This window comes from Ovis aries, chromosome 11 (genome assembly GCF_016772045.2).
Source record: "Ovis aries strain OAR_USU_Benz2616 breed Rambouillet chromosome 11, ARS-UI_Ramb_v3.0, whole genome shotgun sequence".
Classification (NCBI taxonomy): domain Eukaryota; kingdom Metazoa; phylum Chordata; class Mammalia; order Artiodactyla; family Bovidae; genus Ovis; species Ovis aries.
In genome coordinates, this window is record NC_056064.1 from 33,129,024 (window position 1) to 33,147,298 (window position 18,275).

The 18,275-nt window shown below is 38.8% G+C and overlaps 1 protein-coding gene across 40 annotated transcripts in view; it reads left to right on the forward strand.

Moving 5' to 3' along the window:
• Positions 1-18,275, forward strand: part of NCOR1 (nuclear receptor corepressor 1) — a 154,513-nt gene that overhangs the window by 76,106 nt on the left and 60,132 nt on the right. For 29 of the 40 annotated variants that reach the window (XM_060395456.1, XM_060395457.1, XM_060395463.1 and 26 more), the window contains 9 exons: positions 3,149-3,262; positions 8,383-8,439; positions 8,978-9,030; positions 9,364-9,390; positions 11,412-11,478; positions 13,764-13,936; positions 15,123-15,213; positions 17,097-17,275; positions 17,759-17,813. In XM_060395456.1, coding sequence (XP_060251439.1) covers positions 3,149-3,262; positions 8,383-8,439; positions 8,978-9,030; positions 9,364-9,390; positions 11,412-11,478; positions 13,764-13,936; positions 15,123-15,213; positions 17,097-17,275; positions 17,759-17,813 — 816 coding nt within the window. The remainder of the gene's footprint in view (positions 1-3,148; positions 3,263-8,382; positions 8,440-8,977; positions 9,031-9,363; positions 9,391-11,411; positions 11,479-13,763; positions 13,937-15,122; positions 15,214-17,096; positions 17,276-17,758; positions 17,814-18,275) is intronic. The other 11 variants (XM_060395460.1, XM_060395459.1, XM_060395462.1 and 8 more) reach the window with 1 other exon arrangement.

Sequence of the window (18,275 nt, forward strand, 5' to 3'; positions counted from 1 at the left end):
TCCCTTACTTATTTTATAATTGGGAGTTTATACTTTTTGACTCCTTTCACCCATTTGGTCCATCTCCGCCTGCCCCTGCAACCACCAGTCTATTTGAATCTATGAGTTTGTCTGATGTCTGTCTGTGGTTTTGTCCCAGGGCTACTTAACTGTGAAGAACAAAATGTGATTTCCTGAAACCTGTTTATTTCTTTCCCTATACCTACTTAATGGACATTCTGAAAGAAGGCCTTCTGAGCAAAGGAATAAAAGGGCATGGTTGGAGACCTCATTAACATGAGAATGATCTCAGAACCCTGAATACTATCATTTGAGGTTGCGTGAGTCCTTTCTGTTCCAAAGTGGAAGTGGACCTCAAAGCTTCCCTCTTGAAGGATTTTTATCCTTTTATTGGGTGTGGTCTGACTTACATGATGAGGAACCTGACTCTCAGTCTTACTTGGAAATGTACATAATCTTTTTCTGCTGGGCCTTTAGTAGACTTACCACCTTTTACCTTAATGCCTTTTATATTGTATCCATGTAGCTGTTTGTTGAGCATTTACTAGGTATCAGTTGGGGTGATGGAAGACAAAAAGCAGTGAACTAAGTTCAGTCCCTACTTACTTCAGTAGGTGATACTCACTGACCATTTATAGTTGTGCTTGACATATGCTGAGTCCTGTAATCCTCTCAGAAAGCTGTGTGATAGGTAGGATGAATATCCCCACTTTACATATGAGGGGTTTGTACACTTCCTCCAGATTGAGGTAAGAACTAGAAAGGGTCTTTGGATCAAACCACTTGTAAAGGGTGACCCTAGGGCTGAACCTGGGCAGAGTAGTTCAGATAGCCTCCTGCGTTGTGGCTGCACATACTAGCAGTTCATGTGCTTTTGACTTTGCCACCTCCTCACTGTAGAATATAAAGTCTGATGGGGCAGTGGGGTAGAGGGTGGTGCTGTGCTGAGTTAAGGGTTAACCCTTCAGTGTTCTACCATGCTGTCTCTGCCAGACATTAGCAAGTACTGTGTGTTTATAAGGCAGAACAGCATTATTCCAGGGACACAGAGGGTCCTTGTGATAGAGGCAGATGCAATACCTTCATACATTTAGATTCTCGTACTTAAGTTGTGGTTCAGGTGCCAAGTTTTGTCTGACTCTTTGCAACTCCATGGACTGCAGCATACTAGGCTTCCTTGTCCTTCACTATCTCCAGGAGTTTGCCCAAATTCATGTCCATTGAGTCGGTGATGCTATCTAACCCTCTCATCCTCTGCCCGCTCCCTTCTCCTCCTGCCTTATTTTTTCCAGCATAGAGTCTTTTCCAGTGAGTCGGCTTTCCGCATCAGGTGGCCAAAGTATTGGAGCTTCACTTTCAGCAACAGGTCTTCCAATGAATATTCAGGGTTGATTTCCTTTGGATTTGACTGGTTTGATCTCCTTGCCGTCCAAGGGACTTATGAGTCTTCTCCAGCATCACAGTTCAAAAGCATCAGTTCGACACTCAGACTTCTTTATATGGTCCAGCTCACGCATCCGTAATGACTGCTGGAAAAACCATAGCTTTGACTATACAGACCTTTGTCAGCAAAGTGATGTCTCTGCTTTTTAAATATGCTGTCTAGGTTCTGTCATACCTCTCCTTCCAGGCAGCAAGTGTCTTTTAATTTCATGGTAGCAGTCACTGTCCACAGTAATTTTGGAGCCCAGGAAAACAAAATCTATCACTGCTTCTACTATTTCTCCATCTATTTGCCAAGAAGTGATGGGACCAGATGCCATCATCTTAGTTTTTTGAATGTTGAGTTTTAAGCCGACTTTTTCACTCTCCTCTTTTACTTTCATCAAGAGGCTCTTTAGTTCCTCACTTTCTGCCTTTAGAATGTGTATGTGAGGTTATTGATATTTCTTCCAGCAATCTTGATTCCAGCTTGTGATTCATCTAGCCCAACATTTCACATGATATACTTTGTATATAAGCTAAATAAATAAGGTGACAGTATATAACCTTGTCATGCTCATTTCCTAATATTGAATCAGTCACTTGTTCCATGTAAGGTTCCAACTTTTGCTTCTCGACCCGCGTATAGGTTTCTCAAGAGGCAGGTAAGGTGGTCTGGTATTCGCATCTCGTAAAGAATTTACCAGTTTGTTGTGATCCGCACAGTCAAAGGCTTTAGCTTAGTGAATGAAACAAAAGTAGATGGTTTTCTGGAATTCCTTAGCTTTCTCTGTGATCCAGGGAATGTTGGCAATTTGATCTCTGGTTTCTCTGCGTTTTCTAAACCAAGCTTGTACATCTGGAAATTCTCATTTCATATCCTGCTGAAGCCTAGCTTGAAGGAGTTTGAGAATAACCTTACTAGCATGTGAAATGAGCACAGTTGTCCAGTAGTTTGAACATTCTTTGGCATTGCGCTTCTTTGGGATTGAAATGAAAACTGACCTTTTCCAGTCCTGTGGCCACTGCTGAGTTTTCCAGATTTGCTGGGATATTGAATGCAGCACTTTAACAGCATCATGCTTCAGGATTTTAAATAGCTCAGCTGGAATTCCATCACCTCCACTAGCTTTGTTTGTTGTAGTGCTTCCTAAGGCTCACTTGACTTCACTCTCCAGGTTGTCTGGCTCTAGGTGAGTAACCACACCGTCATGGTTATCCTGGTCATTAAGACCTTTTTTGCGTAGTTGTGTATACTCTTCCTGCTTCTTTTTAATCTCGTCTGCTTCTGTTAGTCCTTACTGTTTCTGTCCTTTATCATGCCCATCCTGGCATGAAATGATCCCTTGATACTTCCAGTTTTCTTGAAGAGATCTCTAGTTTTTCCCATTCTGTTGTTGTTCTCTATTTCTTTGCACTGTTCATTGAAGAAGGCCTTATCTCTCTTTGCTATTAGAGTCCCTTATTATTTTGCTTTAAATTTATCAGAATTAGAATACAAAAGGGTTTATCTATCAAAAGATGACTTATGCTTGTTCAGTTATTAGTCAAAATAAATCTGGTTGGGTTCATTAGGGCCTTTGGGTCCTTAGACCCTTGTCGGTTAAGTGATTACCCTGTAGAATCAGTGAAGCGTTGCTCAGAAGCATGTGTTGTCTCTGGTGAATAATTACTGATGGGGCTGACGTGTAGCAGATGCCTGACTCTCCCTTTCTGGGTCTCTTAGCAACAGCTTGAAGAGGAGGCCGCGAAGCCTCCAGAGCCCGAGAAGCCTGTGTCTCCCCCTCCTGTGGAGCAAAAGCACCGCAGTGTTGTCCAGATTATTTATGATGAAAACCGGGTAAGTTCACGCCATTCCGTGGCAGCTCAGGGCTTGAAGACCACTGGGCTGTACCTTCTCCAGTTCTCTCTGTTCTGTGGTAATGTTAACTGTATTAAAGCCTGCTTTCTGCTATAATTTTTAATGTTCTTAAATTTTGAAGCTTGGTGCTTTTCTTTACATACTGAAGAAAAGTTGATAGTTGTGTCTTAAATTATTTAATATTTCATATTCATGTTATATGGTATACTTATTTTTGACAGTATAATTTTATCAGCCAAATCTCCTGTTGTATAGTGTGAAGTGTGTAGCACACAATGCAGCCGTTCTGTGGTTTTTCACTTTATAAGGGACATTTGATGCCAAGTACACTGTTGTGGTAGAGAATGTGTCGTTGGATATGGGAATGACTTGCATTATCTGCTTCAGAACTGAGAGTTGGGGTGTAGTTTGAATTTTAGTTATAAAATATGAGGCCACTGACCTTTAGGTAGACTTTGCCTTTTTAGGTCTGTTAAAACAATTTCTTCTTTATGCTTATAATTAAAAAGTGTCCACGAATTTAGGAAAGCTGGCCCTCAATTCTATGAATAATTTTGTGATGTTAAAGTTGGTTTTTGACCAGAATCCAGCCCAGGAACTAACAGTTAAAGGGAAACGAGCTTCCCCCTAATGTGAAGAGAACCTTGTGACAGAGCTGGTTATCATGGGTCTTCTAGAAGCCCCTGTTGAAGGAAGAATTCCATGCTTTATGTACCATGCTAGAGAACTGGTTTGTCAGCTATAGGCGACCATCAGCAGAAGTTGGGGATTGTTGTTTCAGTTGTTTGCCTGTTGTGAGTGGATTCACCAGAATCAGTGCATCTTGTACAGGCAGCCTACGGCTATATTATCCCAGATCCTAAAGGAAATGGCTTTGAGAAAAGCAGCTGTGAGCTAATCATTAGGTAAGCATTTACACGAGTGATCTTGGAGTCAGGCGTGCATGGATGTGTATGTATAGATGGATAACTGAGTCGTCAGACACCCAATACTTAAGATGATGGTAATTGTCACCAGGAGGCAGAAATATGGGTTAATCACCAGTTTCTTGACTGGGTTCAAAATCAGTCCAATTTATTGGACAGAACAGCCTCCGTGAGGGTGAAAGGCAGTGGGTGGAGTAAGTGATGAGGATCCCTCAGGGCATGCCTGGAGGGTAGGGGTGTGCCCCAACATGGATTTTATAGAAAGTCTCCTGCTTTTATAAAACACACTAGAACAATAAAGCACTCCTGTGGGCTGATTGGCTGCAGGTCAATTTGTGACTCAAGGGTAAAGTAAAGAAGGATCAGAGCCGGTGATGATGGAAAAGGTTTTTATAAAACACTGAATTCTTAGTATGAGTTACTTTTCAAGTATGTTGAATCCAGTGCTATTTATTAATTGATTGAATTGCTTAATTAGCCTTCTTTTACAGGCTTAATAAACAGTTCCAGTGTTAGTGGGTTCTGCGGTTGCCTGACTAGGATGTGACAGAAAGTTCGGTTTGTGTTTAATTTATATATGTATGCTCTTTCTCGTTAGTGTGGTACGTGTTCCTCGATGCCCATCAGCAGAGCCAAAAGTTCCTTTTGGACCTCTTCTTGCCACTTCAGCATTTATACACTCAGCCTGTTACACATTCTGTGTAGAAGAGAAGAACCTAGCTTGAAATCTGTGTTAATATTAGACTTACAGTGAAGATTGTTTTTAACTCAGTAACCATAGAAATCATCTTTTAAAACAAATTCTTTTTGTATCCGCTGTTGCTAGTTGTCTGCTGTGGTAGTGCTTGTGCAGTAGGTCCTAGATGGTAGCCGGGGTCTCCAAGGGGCAGGGTGCAGGTCCTCGGGGGCGGAAGTGGAGCACTCACCCTTCCTCTCTCCTGACTCTTACCCGAACCTTTCTCCTTACCAGCTGCCTTTTGTCGGACCTTCGCCCCATCTGTGCTTCTTTTCATGAATGACCTTACTCTTTTTGACACAGAAGGCAGCGAGCAGTGGTTGGTGACAAGGGTCATCCCCTTCTTGTTTGTCAGCAGCACATGCTGGTTGCAGTTAAGCCTAACATGTCTTGAGAGACTGGGGCCATGATTTGAGAGGTGACTTCTGTCTTTTATTTAGGACGTCAGTGGGAAGCAGAAAACCGCTCACGCTGATGGTTAGCTTTAAAACTGTCTAACTGAGAGAAAAAGTGCTCTGCATCATAGTTAAACTTGAGGCCAAGATTCATTTAGTCTCTAAACAGACTCTTCTCAACTATTTTTAATAGTTTAATTGGCTGTCACCCTTCCCAGTTGTAGATCCCAAAAATATTTGTCAGTGCTCTAATTTCAGTGTTATAATACGTATTGAAAGAGAGGTGTGGAGTGTAGTTTTCGAAACCATTTATGCTTTGGTTGAATGATTTGCAAGTTACTGTGGCACTAGTTTCACTAGAAGAAAGAGAGATTGACAATAGAGAACGTACTCAGTGCCAATAACCCCTGGTCACCGAGGCCATTGTCTTGGAAACTGTCTATTTCTCTCTTTTTGCTACTCTGCAAATTTGGTTAATCAATGAGGAGCCTCAGTCCTGCCTCCTGAGTGTTGGTCTGGTCAGTTGCTTCTCTCTTCCTCCTCTGGCACTAGCTTATTTTAACCCATTACCTTGCATAGGTGCTCAGTTTCCTTCCTTCATTCTTTACTTTCTAATCCATCCTTCATATTTGAGATCCCCAGTGTGATTTCCAAATAGAACTTTTTGCTGATTCCCCCCTTTCTCCCAAGTAGCCCAGCCTTTTCATCAGGGCTCACGTGCCTGCCTGGCCAGCCTGAGGGCCTGGACTCCTTTCTTAGCACTACCAGAACAGGTGTGAGTGTCCCCTTGATGACAGTGCTTTTTACCTTGTGATGTTGCCCCAGTGCCAGGCGTCCCTGTGTCTTGCTTGTCTTGTCTGTTGAGTGCAATCACTTCAGGACCCAAAGCAAGGATCATTTTCTCTGTGAGCCTTCCAAGACTCCTTATCCTCCACACCAGAAAATCAGTCTTATTGTTTCCTTAGGGTCTAGCAGGTGCTTGGCACATGGAACATATTCAGTGTATGTTTGAGGCATTAATTACTTCTATCTGCAGATTTAGAACAAAGTTATATAAATGTGAAGGTTTTAAATTAAAATATTTCTGCCGAACAATTGACAAGTTAATCTATTCTTAGCAGTTAAGCCAACATTAAGTCAAATATTTAATAAAATTTTGCAAAACTTAAATCTTGGAATATGCAAACACTTTCTAAATATCAGCTCTAAAATTAGTCCTGAAGAGGTAAGTGGATACCAGTAAATATTTGCCATAACATAATTTCCCCCTTGTCTACCAGTACTATTTGTTTACAGTTCCACTTGGCCAGCTTGTTCTTGGTTGAAGAACAGGCTGTAGACTGTATAGTGGTAGAGTGCCTCGAGAAGGCAAATTGAAAAACTGGCAAGTGCAGATTATCTACATTATCTAGAGAGATTATCATTGAAGGTGCTAGGTATTTCCAAATTTATGACCTGTGATTATGTTATTTGTGTGTTATTTAATACACGCCTTATAGTAGTAAATGTGAATTTTCTGGTATGTACATTTGGCTTTTTGAGAACAGTTGTTCTCAACTGCAGGCTTTTTTTGATTGTTATAACTTGTAGGGGGGTAGAGTGCTGGTGGCATGTAATGGATTGAGGCTGGGGTACTGCTGAGTAGCCTGTAATGCAATGGGCAGTCCCCATAAGAAAGAGACATCTGGCCCAAAATGTTAATGGTACCAAGGGCACAAGTCTGCCTTAAAACTGTCAATAGAAATCGAGTTCATGCTGCACATTGTATGGGTTATTGCAGTTTTGCATTTGACATTTTTGATAGGTTTATTTCTCATCTCAATAACATTTTGAGTTTCTTGGAGTTCAGAAAGTACATTACACTAGTTTGAGCGTTCTACACTGGTTAAACATACTTCTTTTCACATAATATATGCTAAGTAAATCTTTGACCGATTGACTGATAAATGAAAAGGAGAATGTTTATTTTAAGGGAACATCTTTCTTTACACTTGGGGAACTTGCTTGATTTCATTCCCACGATGTCTCACATCAGAAGTCCTGGAGAATTCCCAGTCTCAGTGTGTGGACAGTGGGAGTCTGTAGTGGACAGGGAACCCTCGTGACCAGTGAGCATGGGCTGGGCAGAGAGAGCTGAGAACCTTGACACTGTTACCGGATGTAGAGCTTAAATAGCTTGAGTGTCGAATTTTGTTGTATTTCATTTGTCTATTAAAGGTAGATTTCTGTTAGATAGCACTTTGGTCTAGATGATTTAACTTTTGAAAAAGACATGTGCTGGTGGTGGTTTAGTCACTAAGTTGTGTCTGACTCTTGAGACCTCATGGACTGTAGCCTGCAAGGCTCCTCTGTCCATGGGATTCTCCAGGTAAGAACACTGGAATGGGTTGCCATTTCCTTCTCCAGGGGATCTTCCTGACCCAGGAATCTAACTGGGGTCTCCTGCAAGACAGGGAGATTCTTTACCAACTGACCTATGAGGGAAGCCCAAAAAGGCATGTAAAAGTATATAATTCAACATTTATTCGCTAATGAATACTTTAAGTAATTCAAACTAGTTGTTTTCTCTGTTATTACCAAGATTTTCTTAAAACTAGAGAATATACTCATTATAAGCTTTTCTTCAAAGAGATCAGTTTGTTCTACCATGGTAAAGATTGCCAACTTTATTGTATTTTGTGTTTTTAAATCATCTTTAAAGATATTAAGAGTTGGAGTTTTAAACATGTTTGAGGGATTCATTTCTAATAGTGAATCTCTGCTTCCTCTCCTTGGAATCTTATTAGTAATATCTATTTGCTTTTAAGAACTTAGCAATTCTTTGGATTTTGGTTTCAAAACACATGTTCAGATTTGACTGATTTGGTGAAGGAGTTACAAAAGCAAAATTAGTATTTTAGCCTATCATATGAAAGAAGAATATTTGAAAGTAAGGATAAGTTTGACTATAGATTGGTCTTTAGGTAAATATTATTGAATTAGAAGTAATTTTGCATTTAGGTTAAGTAATTTTTACTTATATAATAATATTTTTATCTGTAGAAAAAAGCGGAAGAAGCTCATAAAATATTTGAAGGTCTTGGTCCGAAAGTTGAACTGGTGAGTAAAAAATTTTTTTCGTGTCTAGTGCTCTTTTTGAAGCAGTTTTTCTTGGGATAAGGTGGAGTATGGTCGCTTGATTTCAGGATGAAAGTAATGTGGCCAGGCAGTAAGGGTGATAAGCTTGAAATAAACTTGGGACCTTTGCAGAGGCATTTTCCTGATCATGTTTTTGCCCGAGCAGCTGTTAAATCACTGAGGTAGAAGGAGGAAGAAGTAATAGCAGAAATGGAAAACTCTTTGAATCATCTTGTTAGGGTAATAATGGCATTTAATCCTCCTTTGTCTTTCAGAGTTTAAAAAAAAAAATCTATGAGTGAAGTGACTGTGGGGTACAGTGGATTTCATTGTTAGCAGATGGGGTGGACAGAGTTATCACAGAGGCCAGCTAAGTCTGGAGGTTGTGGCTGAGTGTTTGTGTGTAGACCCATTAGCAGTACTTTACCTGAGCTTCCATTGATGTGTAGGGAGTGTATCTTTGTCTCTTAGTAGGCAAGTGTACAACATTTTGTTTATAAATGTTTGGTTTATTTTATAGCCACTCTATAACCAGCCGTCAGACACCAAGGTGTACCATGAGAACATCAAGACGTAAGTATTGATCATCTTTGGAGTTCTTCAGTTAAAGACCATATATTCTATAAAGAGACGATTTTTACATTATCTGCTGACATAGTACTATAACGTAGTGTAGGTGTGTTTTAGATTTGTGTAATTTGCTGTTGTTTTACTATATGTTATCTTCCTCTGGCTTTTTGGGGGTTGGGGTAACAGCTTTGAGTTTCCAAGGCCAAAAAATAAAATAAATGATTGCATAAAACTAGCTGGTTTTATGATCTGCTAGTAAAAAAGGTGGATACTTAACATTGAAATGGCTTACCTTGAGGCTTGAATTTTTTGCCTCCTGTTTTGTCTTTTTTTCAGTGGAGTACCTGCAAGGCGCATGATGAAGTAAGATAATGAAGCTTTTTCATTTAAGACTAGTGATGACACCGTCCCCCACCAAGCCACATCTGCCATTGCAAAGTAGAAGTGCCACGGATCATTTTATCATTATTCAAATCCTATTCTAGGGAAATCCCTTCCATGACTCTTGCTAATGACGGTATTTGTAGACCCTTCTGCCGTTTCATGCCCTGGTGCCTCGGAAGCGCTCAGCCCTCACGTGGGTGCGGAGACTGCTCCACAATGTAGCTGGCTTAGCCTTGCTCCTCCCAGACACCAGGCCTTTCTGGATGCACATTTTGGAATAAGAAAATAAGTGAAAAGAAAACCTAATTTCTTGATCTGATTGAAGTAAGAGAGGAAGCTAGATAGGTATCTTTTTTTTTAATTATCATATTTTAAGAGAATTTTAGATGAATTATTCTTAGTTTGTAACAAAAATGTGATAGTGATATTTCTTCTTTATTATGTTTTATTAACTATAGCCAGAACATTATACTTATTTACTAGTACATTACTAATGAGCACATTTATATATATATATATATAATTTAAAAAATTTTTTTCTTACTGAGAGTATATGCAATAGTTGGCTACTTTGCAGAACTGGTGGCAAATATAATTTGCATGGTAGTATGCATGACAGAAACTGAAATTTGAATGATTTTAACTTTTGTTAACTAAGTGGTTTATAATAAAAGTCATATACCTAGAATTTTTCTGTGAGATGCTGCTATGGTCTTGACAACCCTTAGAGCTAGGTTAGGCAAAACATATAAAATATACCTTGTTTTGGAACTGTTTAGCTGTTCTAACATTTTTAAAAAGGAAAGTAGCAGATAAAAATCTAGTTGGCTACTTTTAATAATTTTTTTTTTCCACAAAGCTTCCATTATGTTTGTGTTCTGTCTTTTCCCTGATAGTCGCTGCGGAGCAGCCCTGTCTGATTTCTTTCATATTAGCTATCTTCCTGCTATAGTGCTTAGCACACTGTCCTGAGAAGGAGTTCTTCATGTAAATTCTTAGGAACAATTGTAAATTATATTTATTGATTGTCCTTTGCTGTTGAGTAGCACATAATTACAGCGAGAGCAAACTGCATACATGGCAATGCTTCCACTGCACACCATCTTGTGAAGTACCGTCTACTCAGCTACATGTGTCCGTATGGATCGTTCAGTAGCTGTTCTGTCGTCATCATCATTTGCTTTGTATGAAATAGCAAATGTTCTTTCAATAATTCTTTTTAATCTGTTGGCTTCTTTTCCATATAGCCAGCTCCTGACTGTTCATGCTTATTTAAGTGGAGCCAGTGTCAGTGTTAGTCCAGAGTGGCAGATAACCAAAAAAATTACTTCTACTTGCCTTGGCTTTTGTATTTATATTTGAATAATCAGCTTGAAATCCTTTCTGGAAGTAGGTGGGGTATAAATATTTATATTTGAACCTGCATGCCATTGTTTTTGAAGGTTACAGTGCTTCATATTTAAAAAGCGAAACTGTTAAGTTATAAGGGAGGGCTTGCTGTCCTGTCACGTTGCCCCCATGACTTAGAGTGGACTGTGTTGTTTCTGTGCCTGAAGAAAGCCTCTGTTTAAGGCAGAGTCAGCTCTCTGTGTTGGTACACTCTGAGGAGGCAGGGCAGCGTGGACCTGTGTTAGGAGGTAACTGCGAAAGCTTGGCCTCCTCTCCACCTCCCTCCTCCCAAGAGTGAACCAGGGTGTTTAACCTCACTAGAATTCTTAAGAAGAATCAGTAACTGTTATAACTTGAAAATAATATTTGCCTTATGAATGTAATAGTTGAAAATGAACTCTTTGTGTTAAAGCCTTACTATAGAATGGGAGGAAATTTAGTCCTAATTATTGGAGGAGTCTTGTTTTGCAGGGTGAAAAAATTAGGATTAACTTTGATTATATTGTATATTCTTAAGTGATCTTTGCTTGTTTTTCAGTGTCTCTGAAAACAAAGTGAATGCACTATTGTACTTTTTCTTAATGTCATACAACCGTATTTTTCTCTTCTAGAAACCAGGTGATGAGGAAAAAACTCATTTTATTTTTTAAAAGAAGAAATCATGCAAGAAAACAAAGGGTGAGGTCCTATCCTTGTTCACTGAAATTTGTTCAGCTTTCCCGTCCGTGCTTCTTCAGGCATTCGCTTTCCCATTGTTAGTGAGAACGGTTCTTGACCACACTTGAGAGCAGGTGCTGATTTGTAACTATAAATGTGACTTACACATCAATCTGAGTCTAGTAACATTTTGATATCATAAATCACATTTAATATCATTATCAAATTTTCTCGGTCATCTGTGTATAGCATTTTCATCTAGCCAAAATAAAGAAAATGGTGAGTAGTTTAAAATATGAAAGAGAAGTAGGATGATCTCATTTAGTCTCTTAACCTCAGACAAATTGGGTAAGTTATGGTCATGCTGATGAGGCATCACTGTTCTTTCTTATTAGAAACTGGGTCAGCTAAAGTTCAGCTTTTTCAAATTCACAGTATTCTTTGTATTTATTATGACTTGCAGTCTAAAAATTTTGTGGTTATAATCTTCATGGAAATTAAGTTACAGAAAATATGATGCCACTGTTCTTTTATAGTGTGTTCGTAATAATTTTAGACTGTTAATTCATTTGAATGGTTTCTTACTGAATAAATGATATATTTTTTGATTCACATCAGAAATGAACTTGTACCTGGTATTTAAGGACCTGTTAGTTTGATGAATTGTAAGGGTCACCAGCTTTTATTTGGTATATAATTCCCAATGTTCTAATTTGGCAGTCTGGGCCTTCAGATACTTTCTTAAATTATCAGTCTTGAATTTTTGTTTTTTGGCCAAGAGCATACACATACAAATAAATTAGCTAAAGTGTTTGTTTTCTATCCAGTAATTTTGTTTTAATTGTGGTAATTGCCAAATTTGCTATCCAAAGAGACAAACATAGAGGTCCAGACTTTGTTCTTATATTTCACCAAGTATTTAGTTATGAACTTTGTATGTTCGCTGACTTGTTTAGTGAATACTTATTGGCAGTTTCTCCTTTTCCAAGAGTGAACCAAGGTGTTTTATCTCATCAGGATTCGTAAGGAGAATCAGTAACTGTTTAGTTATAACTGAAAAGTAATATTTGCCTTATAATTGAAGGTGAACCCATGTATTATTCTACAAAGGGAGTAGATAGCCATGTGGCTTTAGTCCTTGGGGAGTCTAAGGAGGAAGAGGGCAGATGAGGCCATGGGCGATTACTGTATTGGGGTCGTCTGGTGGTTCAGGATGTCCAGATAACTGAGATGCACGTAGGGGACAGCTGGCACATAGTGGTCCTGAGGGGTGTTTCACAGGAAAACCAGCCGTCTGCCAACTTGTACAAGCTCGGGAAGGGCTGGGAAGCGCAGGGAGCGTGACAGGGCAGGGGAGCCAAGCCAGGTTGTGCATGGCCTGAGGGTCAGGCGGGGGGCTTGAGGTCAGATGCTGAGGTCATCTGTGAAATGTTTAAGCTGAGGAAGGGAATGTGCATCTAGTTACACCTCAGGGTGCATGGGAGTTGTGTAGGAAGGAGGCGAGGGGGTGACTTGGTGGTGGAGCCAAATAAAGGTAGATTCAGGCCCAGGAGGTGGACGGGTGTCAAGGAGACAGAGGGACTATGGGGGACAGTGCTTTCCCTCTCTTCCCCTCCTGGGCCATCATGAGCCCTTTCACACTTTCTGTTGTTTTGTACCGACGGTCCTGTGCCCACAGTACAGGGTTCTTCTCTGTTTAAAGAATGAGGTCACACATTGTTCATTTCTCTAAAAGCATTCATTCTCAATTTCATGTAGTTTATACTGGATTTCTTTTTGTCATAGAGTACAACCAATTTCTGCCTTTTCCAGACTGTAAAAATGTTCATTATATGGCATTATTTATAGTAAGAAAAAATTGCAGGTAACCAGAACTTCCAGCAGTAGGAGGGTGGTCTAAATGTGAGTGTTTCTTTGACCGATGGAAAGGTGACAACAAAATGTTAATCTGCTTGCCTTTGGGATTACAAACTATTTACATGTTACTATTTCTCATTTTCCATTTTTTTGACAATGAAGACTTAATTGTTATCAGAGTGGCTCAGCATGTAGTTTGTTGATTTGTGTAGTCTTAATGTTGACTAAGAAATCCAGCCATGATAGGCTCTGTGTATGGATCTTTCATAGAAAACAGCTCCCTGTCTTTCTCTTCTTTCAGATCAAGGACACCTTTTCATTCCCAGTTGAGTCATAGACCAAATGTCCTTCTGACTTAGCCTTAAGAAGTAACCTGTGCTTTTAAGTATTAGGTTTGTCAGAATCACAGAGTTTAGTTTAATTATTAATTTGCTACGGGTATTTAATAGGAACAAAAAATCTGCCAACGTTATGATCAGCTCATGGAGGCATGGGAGAAAAAAGTGGACAGAATAGAAAATAACCCTCGGAGGAAAGCTAAAGAAAGCAAAACAAGAGAGTACTATGAAAAGCAATTTCCAGAGATTCGAAAACAGAGAGAACAGCAAGAACGGTTTCAGCGGTAAGTGGTTTGATGTTTTTCTTTGAATCATATTTTTAATCTTTCACAATATTTGTTGTCACCTGAATCTAACCATTAAGAAGGTTCATAAAGAATTTAGTTATATTTTTTCTCTTTTAAAATAAATATAGTTGATTTACAGTATTGTAACAGTCTCTGCTGTATAGCAGAGTGACTCAATTTTATACATACATACCTTCTTTTTTAAATATTCTTTTCCATTATGATTTATCCCAGGATATTGGATATAGTTCCTTATGCTATACAGTGGGACCTTGTTGCTTATCCATCCTATATATAATAGTTCGCATCTGCTGATCCCAAACTCCCAATCTATCCCTCCTCTGCCCCTTGGGAATCACAAATCTCTTCTCTACCTCTATGAGTCTAAGAACTTTTATTTTGAATATAAAACTTTGTTATCAGTTAGCAATGTTTATATCTTGGCGAATCTAATAACTTTTTATATTTAATCATGCTGTTGAGTCTAAATTTAAGTAAACATGTTGAAATTAACTCTTCAGTTCTTGAAAATGCTCATTCCTTTTGAAATGACAGTAAGAATAAGACAGTGTTTCATGGTCCTTCACTACCTTTTAGCATAATCAAAAGTCTTATTAAATTGTTTGCTAATTAAGAAATTCTTTGTTATTGGTACATAGTTTCCGATTTGTTTTTACTTTAGAGGACAAGTGCTTTTGCAAAGGTAGAATCTTTAGTTGCCTTTTCTGCTGTCTCATGTGAGTGAGTCATGAAAGCCCTGGTAACCACAGTTAAGTTGTTGTGAGGAGTGATGATTGGATTTTTGTTCCCCTCCCTTTAAAAATGTTTTATGTATTTTTCTAAGTCTGCTATCCTATGCTGTGGAAGGCAGACAAAAGACTGCTATTTGAAATGAAAATGACACCAATAACTAGTTTTCCAGATGTTTCCTGCAAATAGTTCTGCCATTTGAATTTAGACTTGTAACCTTTAAAAAGAAATCTTAGCATTTAAATTGTTACTAATTTTATAGATAAATGACTTAAACATATTGCTTAAAAGTAGTTACTCAATAGCATTTTAGGGTTTTTTTCCCCTGACTTCTAGTCCCACTCAGAAAGCAAATTGATGTAACAGTAATCTAACTGATAACTTCTTTATAAAAGGCCTTTAAATATATATGTAATTTCTCCCTCATATTTAGAGTTGGGCAGAGGGGAGCTGGTCTTTCAGCCACCATTGCTAGGAGTGAACATGAGATTTCTGAAATTATTGATGGGCTCTCTGAACAGGAGGTAAGACACTTAATTTAATTAATTCATGTTAATTGAGTAGGCATTTTAGCTTCATACCCCATGAACTAAGGGTTTATTTGTATATATATGAGAGAATGCTTACAACGTTTGGGTTTTTCCAAAGTACATGGCCAACCATAAAAGGTTTTAAACAAGGCTGCTCTGAGATCTTATTGCCGTTTTATGAAGATGGCTTCGGCAGCAGGGAGGCTTGGAAAGAGGTGAGGACGCTTTTATGATTAAAAATAAGGGCCTGAATCAGGGCAACAGTGGTAGAAATGTGTTAAGAGGGGCCTTATTAGGGGGACAGATTAGTAGAAGGCAGAATGGATAGGACAGGAGTTGGGGGAAAAGACGAGCGGGTTAGCGGATGGGCTGCTGCAGCCGTTTTCCTGAAAGAGCAAAGGAGCAGGTGTTTGTGTGTTAGGTTGTGGACCTGAGGTTCGTTGGAGGTGGAGTGGGGGGTGATGTCTAGAGTGTGATCAAGATGATGTTAATAAATCAGTTCTGAATAAGTTTCAGTTTCTAGCACTGAGTCTTCATAGCTGGGTTCATATTCTCTGAAGTTTGGTCCAAAAGCCATATATTAACTTCTGCTAGTTTTGGTTTTAAAATATGGCTTTTTGAAAACCTCATCTCTCAATTCTGAAGGTGTAGCCCTCTTAAGTAATAATCAAAGACAATTATTATATTGCTGTACATTTCAGGCTTTGTGGCTGTGATCTCTGCAGTGATGACTTAACTCTGCGTTTAATTTCTTTGCTTACTGTTTGATCTGATTCTATAAGGGGGGGCATCTGTAAGCAACCAAAGCTATTATTAGGTGAATACTAGCTGAATGTGAAGCTAGTCAATGTCAAGGTGAATGTCAAGCTAGTGTGTCTGTCCAAAACCACATTTTGGTGTTTGGACAGACTAAGGTAGAATGTGCTAAGTCACTCCAGTCGTGTCTGACTCTTTGCGACCCCATGGACTGTAGCCCTCCAGGGTCCTCTGTCCATGGAATTCTCCAGCAAGAATATTGGAGTGTGTTACCATTTTCTGCTCCAGGGGATCTTCCTGACCCAGCTATCAAACACGTGTCCCTTATGTCTCCTGCACTGACAGGCGGGTTCTTTACCACTTGAGAGTCCCTGTAAAATGAGAAACTCTGTCAGGAGTTGACTAAGGCAATGTCCACTGCTAGGAGAAGAGTTTTTAGAAGAAGACCTAGCCTTGTGTTGGGGTCAGTAGTTATAATTTTTGGTACAGGTTTTCTCACTGAAGTTTGTACTTGTGAACTTACTGACTTAAGCTTTGGGAAGATAAATTATATAGCTGAAACCAAGTTTTAGTTGAAATTTGAAGGATGATAGTCTTAAATTTGCAGTGGAAAGATTATGTAAGATTAGCAAGAAGTGTTTGATACTTCAGTAAGTTTAGTTAATTTAAAATCAATGACCTTAAGATTGTGGTTCCTGTCTGTGTATTTTTCTATTTTATTATTCTATAAAATGATGTTGAGACTTTTTAAAATGAGGCAATATTAATGTTAATAAGTGCTTCATAAGGTCATTACTTCAGTGATCTGACATCATTGTGTGTCCTTTAGGTCTAAGATCCTTTAGCTGAAGTATCTGCTGCGTTTAAGGAAAGAACTCTTCTCACATTGTAGTGGTGGATTTAAAAAAGTACATGTACTTTCTGCCTCTCTGCCTCTGTTATTCGTACAATGAGTATTTATTAGATCCGTATATAATGATCATATCTTAGATGTTATGGTACCACTGCCGTTGTCATTAAAGTGCATATGTGGTGTTTCAGTGTCTGTTAAGATAGTCATTCTGTGGCCCTCTTTAAGTTTAATTCTGTGTACATTGCATTTCTTCTTTGTTTTCCTTCAGAATAATGAGAAACAAATGCGACAGCTCTCTGTGATCCCACCTATGATGTTTGATGCTGAACAGAGACGGGTCAAGTTCATTAACATGAATGGGCTCATGGAGGACCCTATGAAGGTTTATAAAGATAGGCAGTTCATGAATGTTTGGACTGACCATGAGAAGGAGATCTTTAAAGACAAGTAATTTAAATTTTAAATTATTCTCTAATAGAAGTTTATATGAGTTAGTGAAAAGTATTGGCATTTACTTGTAAATTGAACTGTTTTCCCCAAAACATGGCCCCATTTTGGCATTTGAATAACGTGGGAGGCAGAGAAGACAGATAGGATGCAACCTTCTTGTAAATTTATAGCTGGAAATGTAGGTACCAGCTTAGAACAGAGATGTGGAGGCATTTTAAGAGTGGTACCCAAACCTGAGTGGTGTCAGAATCACTGGGGGTGCATTTGAAAGTTACAGATATCTGTGCAATACTGTATCCCAATCCAGTCAGTTCCTGGTGGACTGTTCCCAGGAATCTGTGCCCTTTAAGAGGACATTGGCCTTTAGGAGTCACTAGGAATTAGTCTACATTATATTTGTATTCCCAAGGGCTTCCCCCACCTCTTTTTAAGTTGTTAAAGAGTGTGTGTGTGTGTGTGTGTTGTTTTTCTTTTACTCAGGTTTATCCAGCACCCAAAAAACTTTGGACTGATTGCATCTTACTTGGAAAGGAAGGTAGGAAATGGTTTACACTGAGATTATTGATAGATTTGGGTTGGTTGCTGCTTTGAAGGTTTTGTGTGCTCAAGCACAGAAGTAGTTTTGAGTTTTTGCAAAGGGCTTGACACAGAAAAGATTCTTATGTGAATAATATAGTGGCGTTTGCAATCATATGATGATTCTAAGCACAACACAGACTAATTTTCATGGTTAATGAAAATGACCTGATACTATGTTTCCCTAAAAACACACAGGTTGCAGTGTTTTTCTGAACATCAATTAAACTTCTAATTAAAATTTTAGAGTCCTGATTTTCCCTGAATTTGTTCCACAATGTATTATTAGATGTTGGGTTTATGAACAAAATATTTAAAGAGACATTTTGAATATTTACTTATTTAGAGGAAGAAAGAGGACTTAGTTACTGGTTAATAGGAAAGTGCTTGAATGCTTCTGATAGTTCCTGGTATCTTTTAC